At 40.4% G+C, this 20,603-nt stretch overlaps 3 protein-coding genes across 8 annotated transcripts in view; 1 reads left to right on the top strand and 2 right to left on the bottom strand.

Annotated features, from left to right (window-relative positions):
* NIP7 (nucleolar pre-rRNA processing protein NIP7) overlaps nucleotides 1-20,603 on the top strand; it is a 94,653-nt gene that overhangs the window by 1,415 nt on the left and 72,635 nt on the right. The window contains exon 5 of one of the 4 annotated variants that reach the window (XM_045890830.3): nucleotides 107-11,804. The exons of the other annotated variants lie outside the window; for them this stretch is intronic. Within the exon in view, the coding sequence (XP_045746786.1) occupies nucleotides 107-226 (120 nt within the window). The 3' untranslated portion in view covers nucleotides 227-11,804. Of the gene's footprint in view, nucleotides 1-106; nucleotides 11,805-20,603 lie in introns of those variants that run through there. 4 annotated transcript variants of the gene reach the window in all.
* Nucleotides 1,759-7,225, bottom strand: TMED6 (transmembrane p24 trafficking protein 6). The gene is made up of 4 exons (XM_045890833.3): nucleotides 7,013-7,225; nucleotides 5,602-5,728; nucleotides 3,852-4,003; nucleotides 1,759-1,992 (listed from the first exon to the last, which is right to left on the bottom strand). The coding sequence occupies exons 1-4, from the start codon at nucleotides 7,223-7,225 to the stop codon at nucleotides 1,759-1,761; spliced, it is 726 nt and encodes a 241-aa protein (XP_045746789.1).
* The window catches only part of TERF2 (telomeric repeat binding factor 2), a 24,572-nt gene continuing 13,180 nt past the window's right edge, over nucleotides 9,212-20,603 (bottom strand). Inside the window, exons 6-10 of one of the 3 annotated variants that reach the window (XM_045890829.3) lie at nucleotides 19,880-19,986; nucleotides 17,517-17,909; nucleotides 12,804-12,889; nucleotides 10,858-10,901; nucleotides 9,212-10,382 (exon numbers count right to left, since the gene is read on the bottom strand). In XM_045890829.3, the coding sequence (XP_045746785.3) occupies nucleotides 10,224-10,382; nucleotides 10,858-10,901; nucleotides 12,804-12,889; nucleotides 17,517-17,909; nucleotides 19,880-19,986 (789 nt within the window). In that variant the 3' untranslated portion in view covers nucleotides 9,212-10,223. The remainder of the gene's footprint in view (nucleotides 10,383-10,857; nucleotides 10,902-12,803; nucleotides 12,890-17,516; nucleotides 17,910-19,879; nucleotides 19,987-20,603) is intronic. The other 2 variants (XM_054511272.2, XM_054511274.2) reach the window with 2 other exon arrangements.

The following is a 20,603-nucleotide window of genomic DNA, read 5'->3' as shown; positions in this document are numbered from 1 at the left end:
TCAAATTTCTCAAAGAACTGTTTTTTTCATCTTCATTATTTCTACCCCTCAATGCGTGCCTATTGAATGACTTGAGTGAATCAGTGTCTCTTCTTTTGAATCCCAGGGTTTTGGGGTGGCAGCAAAGTCTACACAAGACTGCAGGAAAGTAGACCCCATGGCGATTGTGGTATTTCATCAAGCAGACATTGGGGAATATGTGCGGCATGAAGAGACTTTGACTTAAAACGAAATCATCGCGAGGACTTATGGCTGTGTGGAAGGGCCTAGCTTTGTTTCCTGTGTCTGTGTAGGCTCCATCATCATGTTGAATTTTGTCAACACTGTGACTTCTTCAGGGACTTCTTAGTTTCATATTCTTTCTATTATGGACGAATGCAGGCTGGATTCTTATGCGGAAATGGCTCAAAAACGGTGTTTCGGATCTTTGTGACTAAATAGAATACTGTGTTTTATATTTGAATCAGAGGGCTTCTTGTCTTGAGTAACAGGTTCTAAGTCATTGGAACTGAGGACAAGAATAGCTAGCTTATTGTTATCTGTGATAATACTTTTCCAAACTCACGATAAGAACACGATAGATTTTCATTATTTATTAATACCATGAAAGTCAGATATTGCCATATTAGAACGGTAGGTCATGTATGGGATTTTACAAATGAAATTTGGATAAAATAATAGCAGTTTGTTCTGCTAATTTTCTATATAATAGGTTCTGTGTGGTGTGGAAGAAAACCTTGGATTCAAACCCCAGTTCTCACACCTACCAGCTATATGGCTTTAGAGGTGTCATTAAACTTTGATAAGTTTATTTTCTTCTGCTTCAAAAAACAGCTTTAACCATCTACCTACGAATGGTTTTAGAATTAGAAATCATGTTTGTAAAGCACTTATTAGCACAGTGCCTGGCAAATGTTAGGTTTAAATAAATGGTAAGAATAATTTTTATATTGCATATACTGGGTATTTCTATTACTAAGGATAGGATCTCATGAGTATAGTTTGATTATATATCTTGGTTCTTGTTCTCCTTTTTCTTAGATGGTATGATCCCAGGCTAATGTTTTTTTCATCACCTTGATTTCTTAAAACGTGATTTCCCTTACAAACCTTTACTTACCTGACTGGACTAGAGAGAAAGCACTAATCAGAGACACTGAAATAATTCAGCTCCTCCAACCTTGCCCATGCCTGACAAAATTATTTTTGGAATTACTGAAATATTTTTTAGAAATGAAAAAGTTCCACTAAGTTTTTTAAAACTGCCATATTATAAACGATTTCTTTAAATATATTGCTTTTTTCTTTTTTTCCTGCTTATTTTAAATTCCAAAGGTGACATCTCTAAAAATAAAATTTTTAACTACAAAAAAGCAGTCTACCAATTCCTGTTTTTGTATGTAACATATAAAACTGAGATATGTTTTGTCCCATTTTTTTCAACTCTTCTCCCTCCCAAGGTTCTGTGTTAACCCTCTAGTTAGACTTAGTAAAGGTTAAGGGACTGCTGTATGTTGAACAGTATTGTGATGGTAGCATTTAGTACACACTTTAGTAATAGTTAATATCAAAGCTTGCACATTTATTATTTTATTGCCATTTTGAGGCAATTGGAGAGGAAAGGAGAGCAATAGACTAAGATGTTCTAACAAGATAAATTGATTTTTTTCCAGTAACTTTACAAAGCTTATTTGACTGAAACTTTGACAAAGCTTCTATCCCAGAGGAAAAGAGCTAAGGTGCTATAGTCATTTTGGCTTAGCATCTTGGCTTTTTTGTGTCTGTAGTCTTCGGGACATTGAAGAAACGCTTTAAGAAATACAACTGCAGGATTCCAGAAAGAACAATAACAAGGCTCTGAGCTGTCGACCACCAGTTCACATAGTTATAATTTGATTGGAGAAGGAAAAAGTCAGCGGTTTTCCTCATGCGGGCAAAGTTGTAGTATCTCCACATGTGAAAGATATTGTTTTGCACCTTCCGTGTATTCTCCTGTGGGACAGAAAGTGAAATAAAAAGAGGGTCCTCCCTACCTCCCATCTAGTCTCACTTGGGTGCTCACAAGCACTAATTTAAGTTACCTGGAAGCTGAGTAACTTACTCAATTTTATGATATGTAGTAAGTTGGTTATTGTAGTTGTTAGTAAAGCCGGTTTTGCTGTATATGAAAAAAAAGGTCTGGACTTAGTTTAAAAAGATATAATTTCATAATGAAAAATTTCAGTGCTGAAACTAGAAGGCTCTTTCAGAGTATTTTTAGATTTAGGCATGTATTCCGTACGTCATTGCCGTTCTGGCAATGTCTTCTGTTCTTTGTACACGGTAGAAGACGAAGGCCTGCAAACTTTTTTTTTTTTAAGATTTTATTTATTTATTTGAGAGAGCACATGAGAGGGGTTAGGGTCAGAGGGAGAAGCAGACTCCCTGTCGAGCAGGGAGCCCAATGCGGGACTTGATCCAGGGACTTCAGGATCATGACCTGAGCCAAAGGCAGTCACTCAACCAACTGAGCCACCCAGGCACCCTGCAAACTTACTATTAAGGGACCAGACAGTAAATATTTTAGGCTTTGCAGGCAATACAATCCCTGTTGCAACTACCAAACTCTGCTATTGTTAGCACAAAAGCAGCCATATGTAATTGTCAAATGAGCATAGCTGTGTTTCATTGAAACTTCATTTATGGAAACAGGCAGTGGGCTTTTGTGCATTGAAAAATACTATCAAGAAAGTGAAAAGACATCCCACAGAATGGAGAAAATGTCTGCAAATCACTTACCTGATAAGGGACTTACATCTAGAATATATAAAAAACTTATAACTCAATAAAAAGACCACCCAATTTTAAAATGGGTAAAGGATTTGAATAGACAGTTCTCCAAAGAAGATATACAAATGGCCAAAAAACATGAAAAGATGCTCAATGTCCTTAGCCATTAGGGAGCCAGAACTCAAAACCATAAGATAGAACTCCACACCCACTAGGACGGCTATAATAATAAAAGAGACAGTGGCATGTTGGCAAAGATGTGGAGAAATTGAAACCATCAGATACTGCTGGTGGGAGTGTAAAATGGTTTAGCTACTGAAAAATAGCAGTTATACTCACGAAGCTAAACAGTTACCATATGATCCACCAGATTGTACCACTTCTTGGTATACAGAAATGAAAACATGTTTACAAAAAACTTCATGCAAATGTTATAGCCACATTATTCATAATAGCCAAAAAGTGGACAACCCAAATGTCTATGAGGTGATGAGTGGATAAGCAAAATGTGGTATAGTCATACAAGAGAATATTAGTCATCCATAAAAGGGAATGAAGTACTAATACTTGCTACAATGTGGATCAACCTTGAGAACACACTAAGTGAAAGAAGCCAGAAACAAAGACCACATTGTATGATTCCACTCATACAATGTACAGAATAGGCAAATTTATAGAAACAAAGTTGATTAGTGAATGACTGCCCAGGACTGGGAGGGGGGCATGGAGAAGGAAGAGTGACTGAAGGGTATGGAGTTCTTTTTGGGGTGATGAAACTGTTCTGGAATTAGATGCAATCGTGGCAGGACCTTGGGAATATACTAAAAACCGCAGAATTGTACATTTTAAAATGGTGAATTCTATCTTAATTAAAAAGACAAACGGCAGTGGGCCAGATTTGGTCTGTGTGCCATAGTTTGCCAACTCCTGGTATAAAACAAGTGAGTTTCAAGAGCTCTAAGTCCTAAAAATTAAAGCTTTCAGATCCCTGTGCCTGTTTGGTTTCTCCCCAAATGAGCTCTCACTCAGATGATATTACTTATTTCCAAGGATGTTTCCACAATCTCCCACAAAATAGTTACCTCAATTGCATCCAGAGTATCATTCAGTTGTTTTCTTTCATTCTTCTGTTTGTGGTCCATCTCAGGCCCCTCATAGAAGACTCCAAAATTGAGGTACACTTGCACAGAACCAAAGTGATTTTGCTGATTTTTTAGACAAAGCTGATAAAAACCTGTAGGAATCCCTAGATCATTACCAAATCTTGGTCTCCACCCTTTGTTGACCTACCACCCTCTAGATTTCCCTGGAGATACATGTTTACCAGTGTTAAAGGTGCTACTGTAGTTCCTTCTTTTTACTTAGGAAGTAAAAAGATCCAATTTTTGATGTGGAATACCTTATATGATATTCCATGAAACTTACTTTACTAAGTACCAGTTACAATACTGTGTTTTGCCAAATATTAGTAACTTAGTTCTATAAATTAGTAAATTTGTAAGTAAATTTATTAAGCTCTATACTAGATTGAAAACAATGTTTTCTCCGTCTTTTTCAACTTATATTTCTCACATCTCTTTTTGAAGCTTTTCTGCTTAACAAAATGAATTGAAATTAAGAGCCTGGTATTTTCCTGCTTCTTGTAAACCATTAGAGCTGGGGGATACCATCTTGAACTTGAAACTAGAGAAAAAATTGATGTGTTTTGAATGAAAGAAGCTATTCTGCTGGATGGAGTAACTTCTGCAAGGTGGTTTGTACAGGAACTGATGGTTTAGGGTATGTACTGGTGCTGGTTCTTAACTGGGGTCGCCATCCTTTGTGTATGGGAGTGGGGAGGAGCGGGATTAGAAAGGTGTGGCAGTGTATCTGATTGTCAAAATGATTGGAAGGCACTACTGGCAGGTAGGGGCCAAAGATGCTGAATATCCTGTGCTACACAATGAAGGATTGTTTTATGCCCCGGTTGAAAAGCATTGTCTTTTTTCGTATACCCGGCTGATAGGGCAATTAAAACTGACCCCATGCCGGGGGGTGCCTGGGTGGTTCAGTTGGTTAAGCATCTGCCTTGGGCTTGGGTCATGATCCTGGAGTCCTGGGATTAAGCCGCACGTGTAGGGCTCCCTGCTCAGTGGGGAGTCTACTTCTCCTTCTCCCTTTGCCCCTCCCCCACTTGTGTGCTTGCTCTCGTGTGTGCTTGCGCTCTCACTCGCTCGCTCTTGGAAAAAACAAAAAAACCCCCAAAAAACTGACCCATGTTGTCCAAGGTGGGGACAGACTTGATCTGGCTGTAGAGGTTTTCTGGTGACTGGAGAAGTGCTTTGTTGTGGAATGTGGATATTTTCATGGCTATGCATTTCCTTTCGTTCTGAGTCTGCTGTTTAGTAACTGCCTCAAGTATTATGATAACTAGAAAGAAATGCTATCCTATAATAAATTTGTTAATTGGAATTCTGTATTTTAAATGGGTCTATTTTGGTCACTTTCTCATAACCTGATCAATTGGAGACAATGATATAAAACTGAGCTTCTGGACCCTGGAGTTACAATAATTAGTCACCTGGAGACCCTGTCCTGAATCTGCCAGTGGACAGCCTGCCACTTAATGTCCTCTGCCGCCGGCGATCTCCAATAAAGATTTGATGTTGGTGTTGGAAGGATAGTTTTTGGTGTTCAAGGCGGTTTAGTCCCCCTACTGCTTGATCATCCCTGTGTGAAAAAGCCAGAGCTTTTACATTTCATGTACTTGAGTAATTTCAGTACTTCCTCATTATTGACCCAGTTTCAAAGAAACTTATGATTATTACAGTAACTGTGGTGATTAAAACAGACCTGTCTCTTTGGTAGAGAAGTTTATCTGGCCTCGAACATTCTGAGAGGAGTCTATGAGGAAACCCTGTGGGGTATGTGCAGTGGCAGCAACATGTCGGTCATGTGACATTCCCAGTGTCCGCTGCACCTGCCAAGACACATTAAAGAGGGAGAAAAGCCCCTGCTACATCACCAGAAAGCTAGCTAAGTGCTAAGATTGACATTCCTGATCATCAGCACAGTGGGTCTCAATAAGGGATGGTACTGCCCAATCCTCCCTGGGAGTTTTGATTGAGACAACAGTGGTGTTGGGGGGTGGGTAGGAAGAGACAGCAATGTTGAACATCCTGCCACGTTAGAAACAGTACTGCAAGACAAAGAATTGCCCAAGATGCCAGTAACACTCCTTTTAAGAAGACCTGTCTCAGAACGTACATCTGGTGTATATCGATTGATATGTATGTTTTTGGCTGTAGAGTTGATTGAACTTGCTTGGTTTTGACTTCCCTGGTGGTGTCCCAGACTTGGGTTTACTTGCTGCTTGACAGCAAATAAATAAGGCATTCGGTAGGCACTTCTCCTCAAGCTGGGTCTTGATAAGCCTAGGCTACAGTGAGCTTACTAGTAGCTACTGTTCTGTTGTAAATTCAGAGACAAGAAAAGGCTCTGATAAGCTAATTTAAAATAAACTTTGAGTTACAGTGCAATGGAATAAGATCAACATAGTCTATTACTATGTAAACAAAATTTAGAAAGTTAACAGGTTTCTAAGATGAAGAACAAAGGAAATTAACAGCCTCTGACTTTACTATTGAGTTCACCATCCTTGGGCACTGTGGTGTAAGACCACAGGATGGATAAATGTCCTTGGCCTGTAAACAGGCAACTTGAAAACATTAACCTTCCTTAAGAAACAGAGGATTGTCTGGCCAAATAGAGAGACCTTCAGCCAGTGATTCTGTAGTTTGCCAGAATTACCCCTTAAAGAGGGAGACTAAATGTGGCTCCCCCAGTCCCATAAACTGAAGCATCTTTCTTTGAAATCTAAGGGTCTGTTGCCAAAGTTCATGTAAGTTTTCATTTGACTTTGTACCATATCCTTATTGTTTTATTATTTTAAAAAATGGATTCTCTCTCATCTCCAAATCTGAGTTAATATATGATTACCTCTCCAGGAAGAGGCAGTCTGTTTGTCCCATAGCTTTGAGCACACCTCCGTTGCCCCCAGTTTGAGAAGTCAAGCCATATGTTTTAGTGATTATTCATCCATCAAGAGTTTCCATCTAAATGCAGTTCCATTTCATTAACAGGTAGGGAATCACAGCATAATAAAGACAACCAGAATCTTCTATTTGAATAAAACCTGACCCACTTTGCAAAAGGAAACAAAAAAGCAAGTCCCCAGTATGGCCAGAGGGGCCCATGTACTCACCTCGTAACTGAAATAGAAGTATCCAGTCTGGCGGGCAAATTGCCAGAAGCATTCTATGCCTCCTGGAGGGATCATGATGGCAAAGTCAGATTGATCTGCTCCATGGAAGAGCAGCTGGTCCCCAGAGCCACTAAGGGGTTCTGTCTCCTGGCTCCTAGCAGAAGTCACTAGGTTCAGAACCACCAGTCCAGCCCCAAAGAGCAAAGGGAACATGCTGCTTTCTGGAGATTCCACTGCAGGTGAAGTGCTTGCAGTCTAGTGAAACCAAGTAGTTTAGACAACTGCTAGGGTAATCATTAACTTACAAGTCACACTTAGGCCAGTTTCAGGGCCACACATGGATATTCCATAATAGAACTGGCATGATATCCCCATGCTTGGCTCACGGGAAGAGTTTTTGTTTTTACCTCAGAAACTCAGTGGCTTACCAAACCTACTTCATGGGTGCTAGATAGAATCTACTTTAGAAGAGGTATTTCTGTCCTTCCTTTGGGTTATCATTTTTCAGTTCTTCTTAGGAATAAACATTGGGTAAGTTTATTTACAACCATCTGAACATATGGACAAAGTTTGCCTAGAGAGATTTGTTTCTCCTGTTTGTATCAAATTGCTAGGTGATACCTATTGCTTCAGTAAGATACGTGGGGCAGACCTCTTTCAACAGAGTATTTTCTGCCCAGTGCTAGATCTTAGCAAAAAGCATAGCATGGAAGTGTGTGCAAAAATTTTAATGGACAAATAAAGTGAGCAAGAGGCAGTGGTCAAACTTCTCCACTGATAATTCTCGTTCTACTTTCCCCCTGACTGATCTGTTCTTCTAAAGCTATTGAAAAACCCACTTAAAGAGTATTTATATTGTTCAAACCTTCAATCTTTTCTCCTTTATGACTTCTTCAGCAGGGAAAAGGCTCATTGAACACCCACTGACTTCATGGCTGGCATTGAGCTAAGAGATTTACTTGCTTCCTATATGTTCTCACAACAGCCCTGGGAGGGAGATACCATTACCTACTGCCTTAGAGATGAGGAAATGGACATTCAGAGATTCCAGTGGCCAGCTCTGTGTCCCAGAAGCACAGCTGGTGCAGCTGGGGCCCCGAGTGGGTCTCACACTCTTACCTATCAGGACAGTGTTTCTGTCAGTCTCTGAGTGCTGATAGTGCCTAAATGTTTTGATTTCAGCCATAATCTTAAAAAAACAAAACAGCATCAGCACCTTCTAACCAGGTATTGCTTCACTGCATTGACTCCCAAGTGGTAATCCCTTAAGTGTCATAAACTAAAAAGCAAAGAACAGACCTCATAACTGTATTCAGTTCTAGCAAAGGCCACGTAACATCACAGTACTCTGCAGGCCCAGTGGCTCTCCATCAGTCTTGCTAAGGTGAAGGTGGGAGAGACTGGGATCACTTCCCAATGCACAAGCATACCCACCCACATCCTATCATTGCTACGGTCCCAGCACTACCCATGTCATGAGCAGTGACTTAGATTCAGCAAAACAATCATCAGTTCATAGTATGTATTATAGTTCTATAGAAGGTGTAGGCATAGTTTTATGTTTGTACACATTTCAGGAATAGTATAAAAATACCCCTGAAGTTACGTTAAAAAGTGTTAATGGACTTACGCATTTCTCAATTGGAGAAACACTGATAAGGATATTCTGCTTCCTTAAATGTATCACAGTGTCACTCTTCTACCCAGAGAGCGTAGTCTAATAATGTTAAACGTGGAAGAGATAAAAACTCCTGGATCCTAACCACATATAGAGGAAGACCACAACTAGCTGCAACCAGATCGAGAGGGATCGAGAGTTTCATCCTTTCACTGTAGCTTCATTTGGGGTTAACTGATGGAAAAACAGTAGTACCAAATCCCAAAACATGTAAATAGATTATAAAGCTGTACAAAGTTTCTAACTTGTACCTACAGGATGAATTTTAAAACTGTACCTTGCCTTTCACCGACTCAAAAGTGAGAAAGGGGGAATTCTGTCCCAAAAATATGTTATATGAGGACAAATTAAGAGGACATTTCCACATTTCTGTTTGACATGGCTTTCAAGGATTAAAACATCCAATACAGTCTGACATCAGCGTCTTAACATAGTCAGCATGGTTCAGCAAAGCTTGTTCAACATTTTGCTACCTCCAACTGCTCATACATGCTGTGCTGGAATTAAATAGCTACTTAACATTTGAGAGAAGCAAGACTTTAATGAAGAATGCTACAAGTTATGGACAATAATTAGTTCTCATATTTTAAAAAAAGATTACAGAAAACACTTTACTGATTTTGTGTGTGTGTGTGTGTGCCAAAAAGACAGTCTTTAAGGATGTCCGAGAGAGACAGCAAGCACAACACGGTACAAAAGGAGAAGGGAATGTTGACTTTTAGAGCAAGACACTAACACAGCACAATAAGGGTATCAGGCGGAAGCAACCATTTCACAAAGAATGGAATTAAGCATTTATATTCAGTCAGGATTTTTTAAGCTTTAAAAGTCCAGCATAAGGAAGGGAACTGAGCAGAGGGGATGGAGGAAAAGGCTAAGCTTATCTACAATCACCGTTTTACAAAAAAACACACTGGTTCAACCACAGGAGAGGTGGAGGTTAAACCTGCCTACGTAGCCCAGCAAATATTAAGAGCAAATGCCAAGGCTGTCAGGTCTAGATGTTGATGTTACAACTGGCTGAAGAGTTTTTAAGAGACTCTGACTCCACCAGGCCTGGGCTCTCATTAGCCTGGGTTCATGACAGATGAAGTTCCTTTGCATTTGCATCAGAAGGCCAAAGCTTTACCTGGAACAAGTTCACTCCAAATAATGCTCATGTTGCTGGTTTTAACAGGTCAAAGTCATAAGTGGCTCCTGACAGACTCCACCATTTCCTAGGAGAAGGTTCTACTGATTACCAGGGATTTAAATTCAAGCAAACCACTAAAGAAGGGAAATACTAATGATATTCTGGCACTGTACAAGCTATGTGCCTGTCATCTCTGCCAAGGACACGGGGTGGACTTGGCTTTGTTTCTCAGCTCCATGATCTCCAACATTGATGAAGTAGAACTGCGACCTCCCCCATGTCGGAGGAGGATGCCCAAAATTCTCATTCCAGCCCAGCTTCTGAAAGAAACAACAGACTATCAGGGGCTATTATTAGGAACCATGCTCCTGTGAATTCTGTGGAAATGAAAGCCTGTTGTTTCAGTTCATGCCAAGTCTTTTCATGGTCCGCCAGCGATCCTTAATCATCACAGCTGTTCGGTTAACAAATGGGTAATTTTTGGAAATGGCAGCCCAGTTTCCTTCCCCGTATTTCTGCACTCCAGCCTTGACCCACTCGCTTTCTTCTAGAGTCCACTTCTGCAAAAGAAGACCAAAATATTTATCACAACCTGTCTCTCCACTTATTCACATTTTCATACAGTTAAGAGGTAAACTCAAGAATCCTAGGACAAGAATCTAAACCCAAAAGAAGGGTTTATATTTTTAAAACACGATAGAAAAAAAAAAACAAAACACGATAGAGATAAGTTAACACTGTGGATTTAGACATTTAATAATTTTCAATGTCCTCCTATTTCATCCTAATCACTTCTGCATTCAAAACTTCAAACGTTATGTTGTTCATGGTCAGGAGAATGTGTCAGGTTTCTGTTCCAGATTTTTCTTCCAGAAAATAACTATTACTTTAACTCCGTTTGGATTATCTGAAAATTGCAAAATACCTTTTTACAGGTACATGGGTAGCCTATGCTAGGAGATGTGCTTATTTTACCTCTGTTCTACCCACATTACCAGAAAAGGTAAAAAAAAAAAAAAAGTAATTTTAAATTACCTGCTTTTTTGTTATACTGGTTGTACTCTCTTCATCTGGTGCTGCTGGAAAACATTAAAAGTAGACTCATTTCAGAGTTGACCTTTCTCTGCACAAACCACAAGAAAAAGACATAGAATGTTCCTAAGGGGAAAACTTGACTGAAATTTCTCAACATTGAGAGAAGAAGGATATCACTGAAGAGTAATTTGTTTTTGTCCTTTGTTTGGAAGATATCAATCATTTCAGCCAATGAGAATCTGTACAAAGCAAATATTTTACATACAGACATTCAATAAATATTGGTTAGTGATGGATTTCAGGCTCTTTAGTAAAACCTACATGATTTTTTAAAACTACTGAGGGACTGTGGTATTTAAAACCCTAATATATACACATCTACAGGTGATCCTTAAAGAATGCAGGGTTTAGGGGCACCAACTCCCCATATAGTCAAAAATCCATGCTGACTCCCCAAAAACTTAATAATAGCCTACTGTTCACCAGAAACATTACCAATAACATAAATAGTCAATTAACACATATTTTGCATGTTAAATGTATCATATACTATATTCTCACAATAAAGTGAGCTAGAGAAAAGGTTATTAAGGAAATCATAAAAAAAATCATAAGAATATATTTACAGTATTATATTGCATTTTTAAAAATGTGTGTAAGTGGACCTGTACATTTCCAACCTGTGTTGTTTACAGGTCGACTGTATTATATACTTGTGTGTATGTGTGTGTGTGTATAATTTCTGCTTTGTAACCCCCTGCTAACCACTGCTTTGAAATAACACAATTTTACTGTTTTATGCCAGAATTTTCAAATCCCTGATCATTTTACGTAAATAATATGTGGTTCAGCTCCTTAAGCAAAAGAACAGGAGAGTTCTTGCTCCCCACTCAGAGAGACCGTAGGAGATCTGCTCAAGCTCCACCCTCTCACCATATGGAAAGACATGAGGCCTCAAAAAAACGCACCAAGATAATTTTTTTAAAGGCCAGAGGACTACAGAAAGGTCTACTAGTATAAAAAACATGCCACTGGAAGCCAACAAGAGCCATTAAAAAACTGCAAGAAAAGGCAAAGTTGCATAAACATGATTTGCTGAATGTCTGCTTCAGCAGATGCTATTGTCCTAGCAGTGCTTCCTAAACAATGAAGGTGGCTCAGGAAAAGGGATACTTAGAGGAGCAGATTATTTAGTTTTAAATTATGAAGTATTTCATACTATAGTGGAAGCAGATTTTAAAGTTGACAAATCTGGACTGCACTGGATATGGATGTTCTCTAGAACTTTTATATCCTGTTGTTTTTAAATATTTTATGCCACTTTTATTGATTTTCTGTTACTTCCCCCATTTCCTGTGTGATCTTGATCTTGCCAACTATGTTTGTGCCAATGAAGGTACTTTTTAAGGACAAAACCTTTGGGGCTGGCAGAGGTTTACTGTTGCTGTGTTACCAAAGTCTTTAGAATCTCCAAGATTATGATATTTCCATTAGAATGCAAAGTATGTGGTGGGAGAGATTCTACTGCAAATGCTATGAACTTTAGTATGAATTATGGAAAATTAAAGTTTCCTATTTTAGAAAAAAAATTATATATTGAAACTGGTAAGAGATTTTTTACTTAAACAGGAAATGCAAGGAATGACCACATCTATCTTTTTTAATTAAAAGACTTTAGGAAGATCATCAGCTACAATTAGATATAGGATTTATTAAAACAAAACCAGGCATTCTCTTTAAATATAAAGTGCTGCTTTGACAGTCTCCATTGTTTAATGGGAAAGGACATAAAACTGACTGCTCATGAATCACAGTAAGGAACTTACTGGACTTCTTCTAGTTTGGAGACAAGCAGTTTTTATAACATTAATGTGATAGTAACACGCATCTATCATGCATCTATCATTCAGCTAATATCAAGGACTGAGGAGAATGTCCTAGCTTACCCTGAACTTGAAACAGTTCATCCTCTTCCACCCATGTCTCTTTTTCTTCAACCCCATTAGAGCTGTTCCACTTGCCTTTGGGTACTCTGAGGGGAGATCAACAAGAGGACAAGATGTAAAACAGATCATTGGGGTCATCCCATATTCTGTCCTTGGCTCTCTCACAGCCTATACTCCTCCCTGTTCTGCTGTGACCACAGTTGAGATTCACTTAACACACAACTCCCAAATGCTGACCTGGCTAGGCATCTCCATGTCATCCTCCCGCAGGCTGCAGGATCATCCCTCAAACTGAGCAGTGAATACACCACTAACCCCTTCAAAATCTGCTCATTTTCCTGGTTTTGTTTGGTTGGTTTTGACTCTGATTTTGAAGGTCTCAGCATTCTTCTAACCTCAAATGAGCAAACTGCTCCCAGTCCTTCAAAGACATGCCCAGTCCTATCTCTGGACTGCGCTCTTGTCCAAGCACATGGTACCTTACACTGGTCTCTTAACTGGAGTCTCTGTCCCTAGCCCCTTCCCCTTCCAAAACCACCTCAACATCAGTCTAAAATTACCTCATCCTTTCTCTGTTCCATGATCACTTCTCACTGCCTCAACAATGAAGCCTGTATGGAGGATCAGTCAAGATCATCCACTCTGGCTCCAGCCAGTTTCTTGCTACCAAAGCCTCCTCTCTCCAACCCTGCCCCCACAACCGCATCAGCACAAACAGCAGAGCCACGCCTTCTGCTCCTCTTTTCCTTCTATAAGCTCTATACTTTCCTCTCTACAGTTCCCTCTGCTTAGGATTCCTTTCCCTGCCAAGTAAAATTCTACCCATTTTTTAAGACCATCATTCCCAATGAAGCCTGCCCTAAATCTAGGCCCCCAACACACACACAAAAACCCCACTCCTCTGCCCTTGTGGTTGTGCTTCCACTTTATTAAAACAGCCATTTCATAACATACACCCTAATCATAAGCACGTTGCAGGCAAGGGCTGTATCTTCATCTGTCCATCCCAAACACCTAGCACAGTAACACATACCCTAACAGCAGCTGGAAAAACATGCTGAAGTAAAAACAGGATTATCAAAGAGCTGCAAATAAATTACACCATTGAAGATTAGAGTAGTAAGCAAGTAAGAATCCTTTCTGTGCACATGAAATGTTAAGTACTTGAGTATAACCAAAAATGCCAAAACTAAAAAATAATCCCAAACCCAAGTTATTGAATTAATGAAAACTGTAGTCAGTCTTTTCTAATCAACTGTAACCGTGTTTACCTGATTAATAGTACAATTGCCCTGGGAACAGAACACAGCACAAATCTGACCTCAGAACTGTAACATCTATTACAAAGCAACATGAGAAGTATCTGAATTAAATTTGAAGAAGTTATATAGATCAAATCCTGTAACACTTGATCAAGAGAGTAGAGACAAACCTCAGTCTCCTTCCCCCACTATGACCAGAGGTTTATTTTTAGGGCTGGCTAGGTATTTTGCAAATGAGTAATGAAAGCAGTTTGTTTAAGAAGTACAGACTTGAAAAAAATTTGAGTTCCATGAGTTTTCTATGAAATTACTTACATGGCTGAGACAAATGGTGAACCATCTACTTTTCATTATGTTTGAATTGGTTCATATCCCCCAAAATGTTATTTCTGAGAATAATTTGCTTGAGACAAGTGAAAAGATTACATGAGGTTTTTTCCTTTTCGGGATATTAACTGTGTTAATTACTATTTATAAATAAGTCAGGATTATAGTTTCAATTTTCTACCTGCTTATCCCCATGCTGGGATAAAACTGATTTTAACCTCTGGATCTGTCATTTCCACCTGCGTTATCTGCTCATTCTTCCTGCAGACAATCTGCACAGATCATTTTGGTAACCTCCTGCTCTTCCTTTGAACTCAGCACTTACTTTGTGTACAAATGTTTGGTACTGCCTAACTTCTATTGTAGAAGAGGCTGAGATCTGGGTCCTCATCTCACTTTTTGATGGCTCTGCGGTCCTGGGCAAGTCAGGTCACTTCCTGGTCCTTAAGCTCCTATTTGTAAAGTTAGACCTTGATGAGCAATGAATGGGCTAGAGGGGCCTGGTCTCAAGGGGTCGGCAAACTACAGCTTGTGGCTGGTTTTTGTACAACCTTTGAGCTAAGAATGGCTTTTACATTTTCAAAGAGTTGTAAAACAAAACAAAACAAAACAAAAAATAAACAACAGAGACACAAGTGTCCAGAAAGCCTAAAATGTTAACCCTTTGCTGGCCTTTTATAGAAGTTTTGGGTATGACCCTTTAAATTGCAAAAACCAAGAATTATTTGGTCAATAAATATCTAATCAGCACTTGTCCTTGCCAAGTGCCATAGAACATATAAAAATCTAGTAGTTGTGACCCTGCCCTCCAGGTGATACACCCTAATCCTGCCTTCAATTCCACCAGCCCAGCTTCCTCCAGGTCCTAACTACTCATCCCGTAGCAGTCTCCAGCCACCCATCTTGTCTCCTTTGCCTCAGTGCTGGTTCAAAAGCCATCAATGGTAGCTCATCAGGCCCTCAGATTAGCTGTATTAGAATTATCTGGGGGCACAGTTAGAAAAGAAGATTACAGACCCATCCTCTGCCCCTTCTAATTCAGTACTCAGGAGCCTGGGATTGTGTATTTTATTAAACATTCCACAGGTAACTGTGATGCGAAACCCAGCTTAAGAACCTCTGCCTGATAGAATACAATAGGAACTCAAGACCTTGGCCCATCTACCCATCCAGACATTTCTCCCTTCATCCTCTCTGTGCATTATATTCTTCTGCCATACAGAGTACATGACATTTTCTGGAGCATACCAGGCTTTCTCATGACTTTATACAAGGGGTTTCTGCTGCCTAGAACCCCCACTCCACAATATGCTTGATGACTTGCTACTCTTCCCTCAAGGTCAGCTCAACATTTGCTCCTCTGCAAGGCTTGATCTACCCACAACTTTGCTGAGCAGATTCAGCTCTTCTTCCTGGAGCTCCCGGGTAACTCACACAATTCCTTTACAACCAGGCTGTTCCTATAAAGGTACAGATAATATCTTCAGATTTGTAGGCCTTACTGGCTCTGTTCCAATTACTCAACTCAGTGTAGCATCAAAAGCAGCCACAGACAATACATATATAATGTTCGTGGCTGAGTTCCAATAAAACTTTATTTACAAAAATAGGTACCAGGTAGATTTGGCCCAGGGGCTGTAGTTTGCCAACCTCTGCTTTAGAGAGTACCCATCATACTTCATGCCCTTGACACATGAGAGAGGTGGAAAGGTCTAAACCTTCACAAATCCTCCCATTTATAAAACCACTGTAACCATATACTCTCTATAGTTTCCTTATCTGTTCATGGGAATAATAGCTATACTTCATAGGACTATTGCAAGGAATAAAGGAGATCATGTATCAAAGGAGAATAAAATGTGTTGAGCGCCATTTGCTTGCCCGGCCAATGACTCACTCACTTCCAGATGCAGGTAGTGGTACATATAGTGAAGATTTATGCCTGAGTATTAATCATTTAGATGTCACAGCCTCTCTGGGCATCTAGCACGTGCATGTCAGAGCATAGGTCCCCACACAGCTACAACAGAGCAGTGGTAGAGATGGCAATGGCCTTGGGAGACCAGCAAGGTGATCACTAACAGCAGGGTGACCAGGGTAGATTCATGGAGGAGGCAGAATTTTAAGAGGCAGCTTGGTGTATGTGTTGTATAGGCCATGGACTTTGAGTCAAGATCTGAGTTCAGGTCCCTCACTGGGCTCCACACTGGGTGTGGAGCCTACTTTAAAAAAAAAATCCCAAAGCCCAACTTTGCCACTTTTCAGGTTTGTGACTTCAGGCAAGTTAATAACTTTTCCTAAACCTTCTAAAATGGGGCTAATATATCATTCACAGAATGAGGATTCTAGAGATTCAGTAAAATAATATGTGAGAAGTGCTTGGCCCATGGAAAGTACTTAGTCAATATCAGCATCTCTTCCCTTTGAAGGATGGATGGGATTCTCACAAGCAATGATGGAGGAATGATAGTCCAACTGTGGGGAATGACAGGAAGCAAGAAGAGTACAGTAGCAAAAACAGAGTGTGTTCCAGAGAGAACAAGCAAACCAGTTTGCTTGGAGGAAGGATCCACAAGAGGGCACAAAGGGTAGCAAAACTTGAAATCCAGGCTGGGGGTCATGATGGGGAGCAAAATAAAAGCATTCTAACCACTGCTCCATAGAACCTAGCAGAATGTGAGAGACTAGTAGATATTTACTCAATTTGCCAAGTCTTAATTGCTCTTAGAAGGTGCAAAACTATAAATATTCATAAACCTTTTTTAAGATCAAAGTCTAAAGTAGCCCAACTCAAACAAATTTCTTTTAACAAAGAAGACTGATATTTAGTAGTCAGGGCACTCAGAAGTTTACTAAAAATGAAAGCAGCAATGAGTAGGAGGCTCTGAAACCCTTCCATCCTCACTCACGCCTAGAGCAATGCCTGGAAGCCCACAGGTGGGGCTTCAGAACTGCCAGGGATGGCTATGTTGTCACTCCCCACTCCCAAGTCACATTCTAGCAGTTTGAGCAAGCCTTGGTGGTGAATAACTTAGCTGAAAGTTACTTCATTCATGGAAGCAATACCAGGCCCAACCAGGACCACCAACCAGCCCCAAAACTGCTACAAAGAAGGTCTTCATACTTGGGATTCTTCTCCCCAGGGTGGGGCTGGTTGAGAACGGTGGGCTTGGATGGTGATGCTGGGACGACCTCCTGGGAGGAGTCGAGACCTGCGCTCGGCTCAGTACTCTGGCTGTCCTCCTCCAAAACCAATCTGCTTATTGTCATGCGCTTGTTCTTGGGCTGCAGTTCAGAGCCACCCTCACCCTCAGGAGGGGCTGAACTTTCATTTTCATCTTTTCTTGGTCTCTTGTTTTTGAGGGCTGGTGATGGCAGGGACACTTGATTAGGAAGTACCAGATCTTTCTGGTCCAGTTTTGAGAAGGCTGCCTCAGAATCTTGTGCACTGGACAGGGTCTTGAAAGCTGCTTTCAAGGTCATAATTCCAATGGTGGTTGGAGTACTCCGTAACTGCCTATATATAAAGCAAATATACAAAGATCAATCTCACCATTACTAATGCTCATCCAAAGAGCCACAACTTTTCTGAAGTGTGAAGCTTCAAATGAGAGAGAGGACTCTTCGAGTTGAGGACTCTTCATTTAAAAAAAATAAAAGAGGGGTGCTTGGGTGGCTCAGTCAGTTGAGCGTCTTACTTCACCTCGGGTCATGATCTCAGGGTCCTGGGATCGAGCCCTGCATCAGGCTACATGCTCAGTGGGGAGCCTGCTTCTCCCTCTCCCTCTGCCTGCAGCAACCCCTGCTTGTGCTCTCTCTCTCACAAATAAACAAAATCTTTAAAAAATTAAAAAAAAAAAAACTGCTCAGAACAACTTTATAAAGCTCCATTTATAAGCGTAAGTAGAAGCTTTAAATATGTAAGTTGAACTCTGGAGTTTAAGCTCCAAGTAAGAACTTTAAAGGACTAGAACCAATGACACTCCCCCTCCAAGAGACCTTTTTAGCCAGTGCGCTAACCCCTTTTGTCTGCATGAACTAAAGCACAGTAAAACACTGCTCTCCACTACGTAAGAACTCTGTATAGTGCCTAACAGCTACAGGTCAGCCTGGGCAACCAACCGACAATCTAGCAGTCTCACCTTGCTGTCCAGTCCAACCCTCCTGTGAGAGAAGGAAAAGACTGGTCTCCATTCTGCCCCCTTCCTCCTACAGTACACTTCTAAATGGGACTTTTGAGAATTCTCCAAGTTAGAAGTGTGCCACACAGTCTTAGAACAATGAGAAACTGCCTTTTCATAATAAAGGCAAGTTCATCTATCATTTGGAATAACTAGTATACTTTATTATTTTTTTTAAAGATGTTTATTTATTTGGCAGATAGAGACAGAGGCACAGCGAGAGAGGGAACACAAGCAGGGGGAGTGGGAGAAGGAGAAGCAGGCTTCCCCCAGAGCAGGGAGCCCGATGCGGGGCTCGATCCCAGGACCCTGGGATCATGACCTGAGCCGAAGGCAGACGCTTAACAACTGAGCCACCCAGGTGCCCCACTAGTATACTTTATTTATTTATTTATTTATTTTATTTTTTAAAGATTTTATTTGAGAGGGAGAGAGCACATGAGAGCGGGGAGGGTCAGAGGGAGAAGCAGACTCCCTGCTGCACAGGGAGCCCAATGGCGGGACTCGATCCCAGGACTCCAGAATCATGACCTGAGCCGAAGGCAGTCGCTTAACCAACTGAGCCACCCAGGCGCCCCCCACTAGTATACTTTAAATAAAAACTGTTAGGAAAGGGCAGACTGGCATCCTACAAGCCAAACCCATCTGGTAGATAGGTCTTGTTGCCTAACCTATGCAAGGTTTTTTTTTTTTTTTTTTTTTAGTTGGACTAATTGCCAACATTCAGAAACTGGGAAAGCTCAAAAAAACCCACAAAAACAAAAAACCCTAGATGTCTCACACAAAAATCTGAACTAAAGTTTGGGCATCCTTGGACATTCCCACATAGCAACAATCACACAAAGCTGAAAAGCATGCCCTCTTTGGTTCACACTCACATGCTCTGAACTGTATTATCCTACACCCACTCTTGTACATTTCCTACTGGGCCCCCAAAGGCATCTGAACTTTGATCCCGACTTTAAAAACTTGTTTTGGGAATCTGATTCACAAGTCTGAACACTACATTAAGAGATCAGGTATTCACAAGGAAGCGGTGTGTAGATATGGGCAAGGCAAGGATAAGAGAACAAAGAAGGAAAGAACCTCTGAGGAATAGCCACTCAGGAACTTCTGTCAGGGATATGACATCCTGTCTTCAATATTCTCATTTTCCCGGGGCATGCTCTGTAACTCCCACAGTGCCTGGTACAACTAACCCAGTAACATTTCAGTACCAGGAAGAACTGATTCTGCTCTAAGCAGACTGCTTCCAACAGACTACCCTTGTGTTTCGCCCAAGATTGCAAAAGGGCATCGCTCTCACCTTGCAGGTTCTCTGAGTGGCTTCTGCACGGGCTCTGGTGCTGGCTGTTTATCTTCCTTCACTGTACTTGACGCAGCAGTCTCAGATTTCAAAGCCTTCTTGGCCATCTGGGAAAAGAAGGACGTCATCAGGAAGAGGAAGCCACAGAATTTCATTAATTCTCTTCTTTCACCACATACATACTCAACATGCAAACATGTTCACTTATAAATCCAATCTAGGCATAAACTAGAGGAGGACATAGAAAGGGAGAGATCTCACAAGAACTATTTCAAATGTCTTGCTTTTTCCTTCTTCAAAAAACAGCTCAGTTTTCTATACTAAAGGAGAATTCAATTTGAGTGGTGCTAACCATCCTGATACTTGCGAGAATTCTTTAACCTTTTGGACAACAAATAAGTGTGTAATTTTACTTTGTACTTCCTTTGCTGTTCTTCCAATCTCATCCCTAATCTAGTTTCTGAATGCCAAATATACCTTTGCAGTCATGCACAAAAGTCAGACTTTTTTTTTTCAAACTTAAGATAACTAATGTTTATGTTAGTGTCTTTTAGTTTGTGTCTAAAATTTTTTGTAACTATTTTCCCACAAATATGTTGTGCCTGGTAACTGAAAATCCTAACTAATACCACATAAAGTCCTGAGTGGGCCAATCTTGCTCTGACTCCAACTGCTCATCTGTCTCCCTTTGACTAAAATTTTATAAATTTCTAATCAGTCCAGT

The sequence above is a fragment of the Mirounga angustirostris genome, unplaced genomic scaffold (genome assembly GCF_029215605.1).
Source record: "Mirounga angustirostris isolate CCGP_5_RB_7025 unplaced genomic scaffold, mMirAng1.0.hap1 SCAF_16, whole genome shotgun sequence".
Taxonomy (NCBI): domain Eukaryota; kingdom Metazoa; phylum Chordata; class Mammalia; order Carnivora; family Phocidae; genus Mirounga; species Mirounga angustirostris.
Note: the sequence above shows the minus strand (reverse complement) of the source record. Positions and strands in the feature narration are given on the sequence as shown.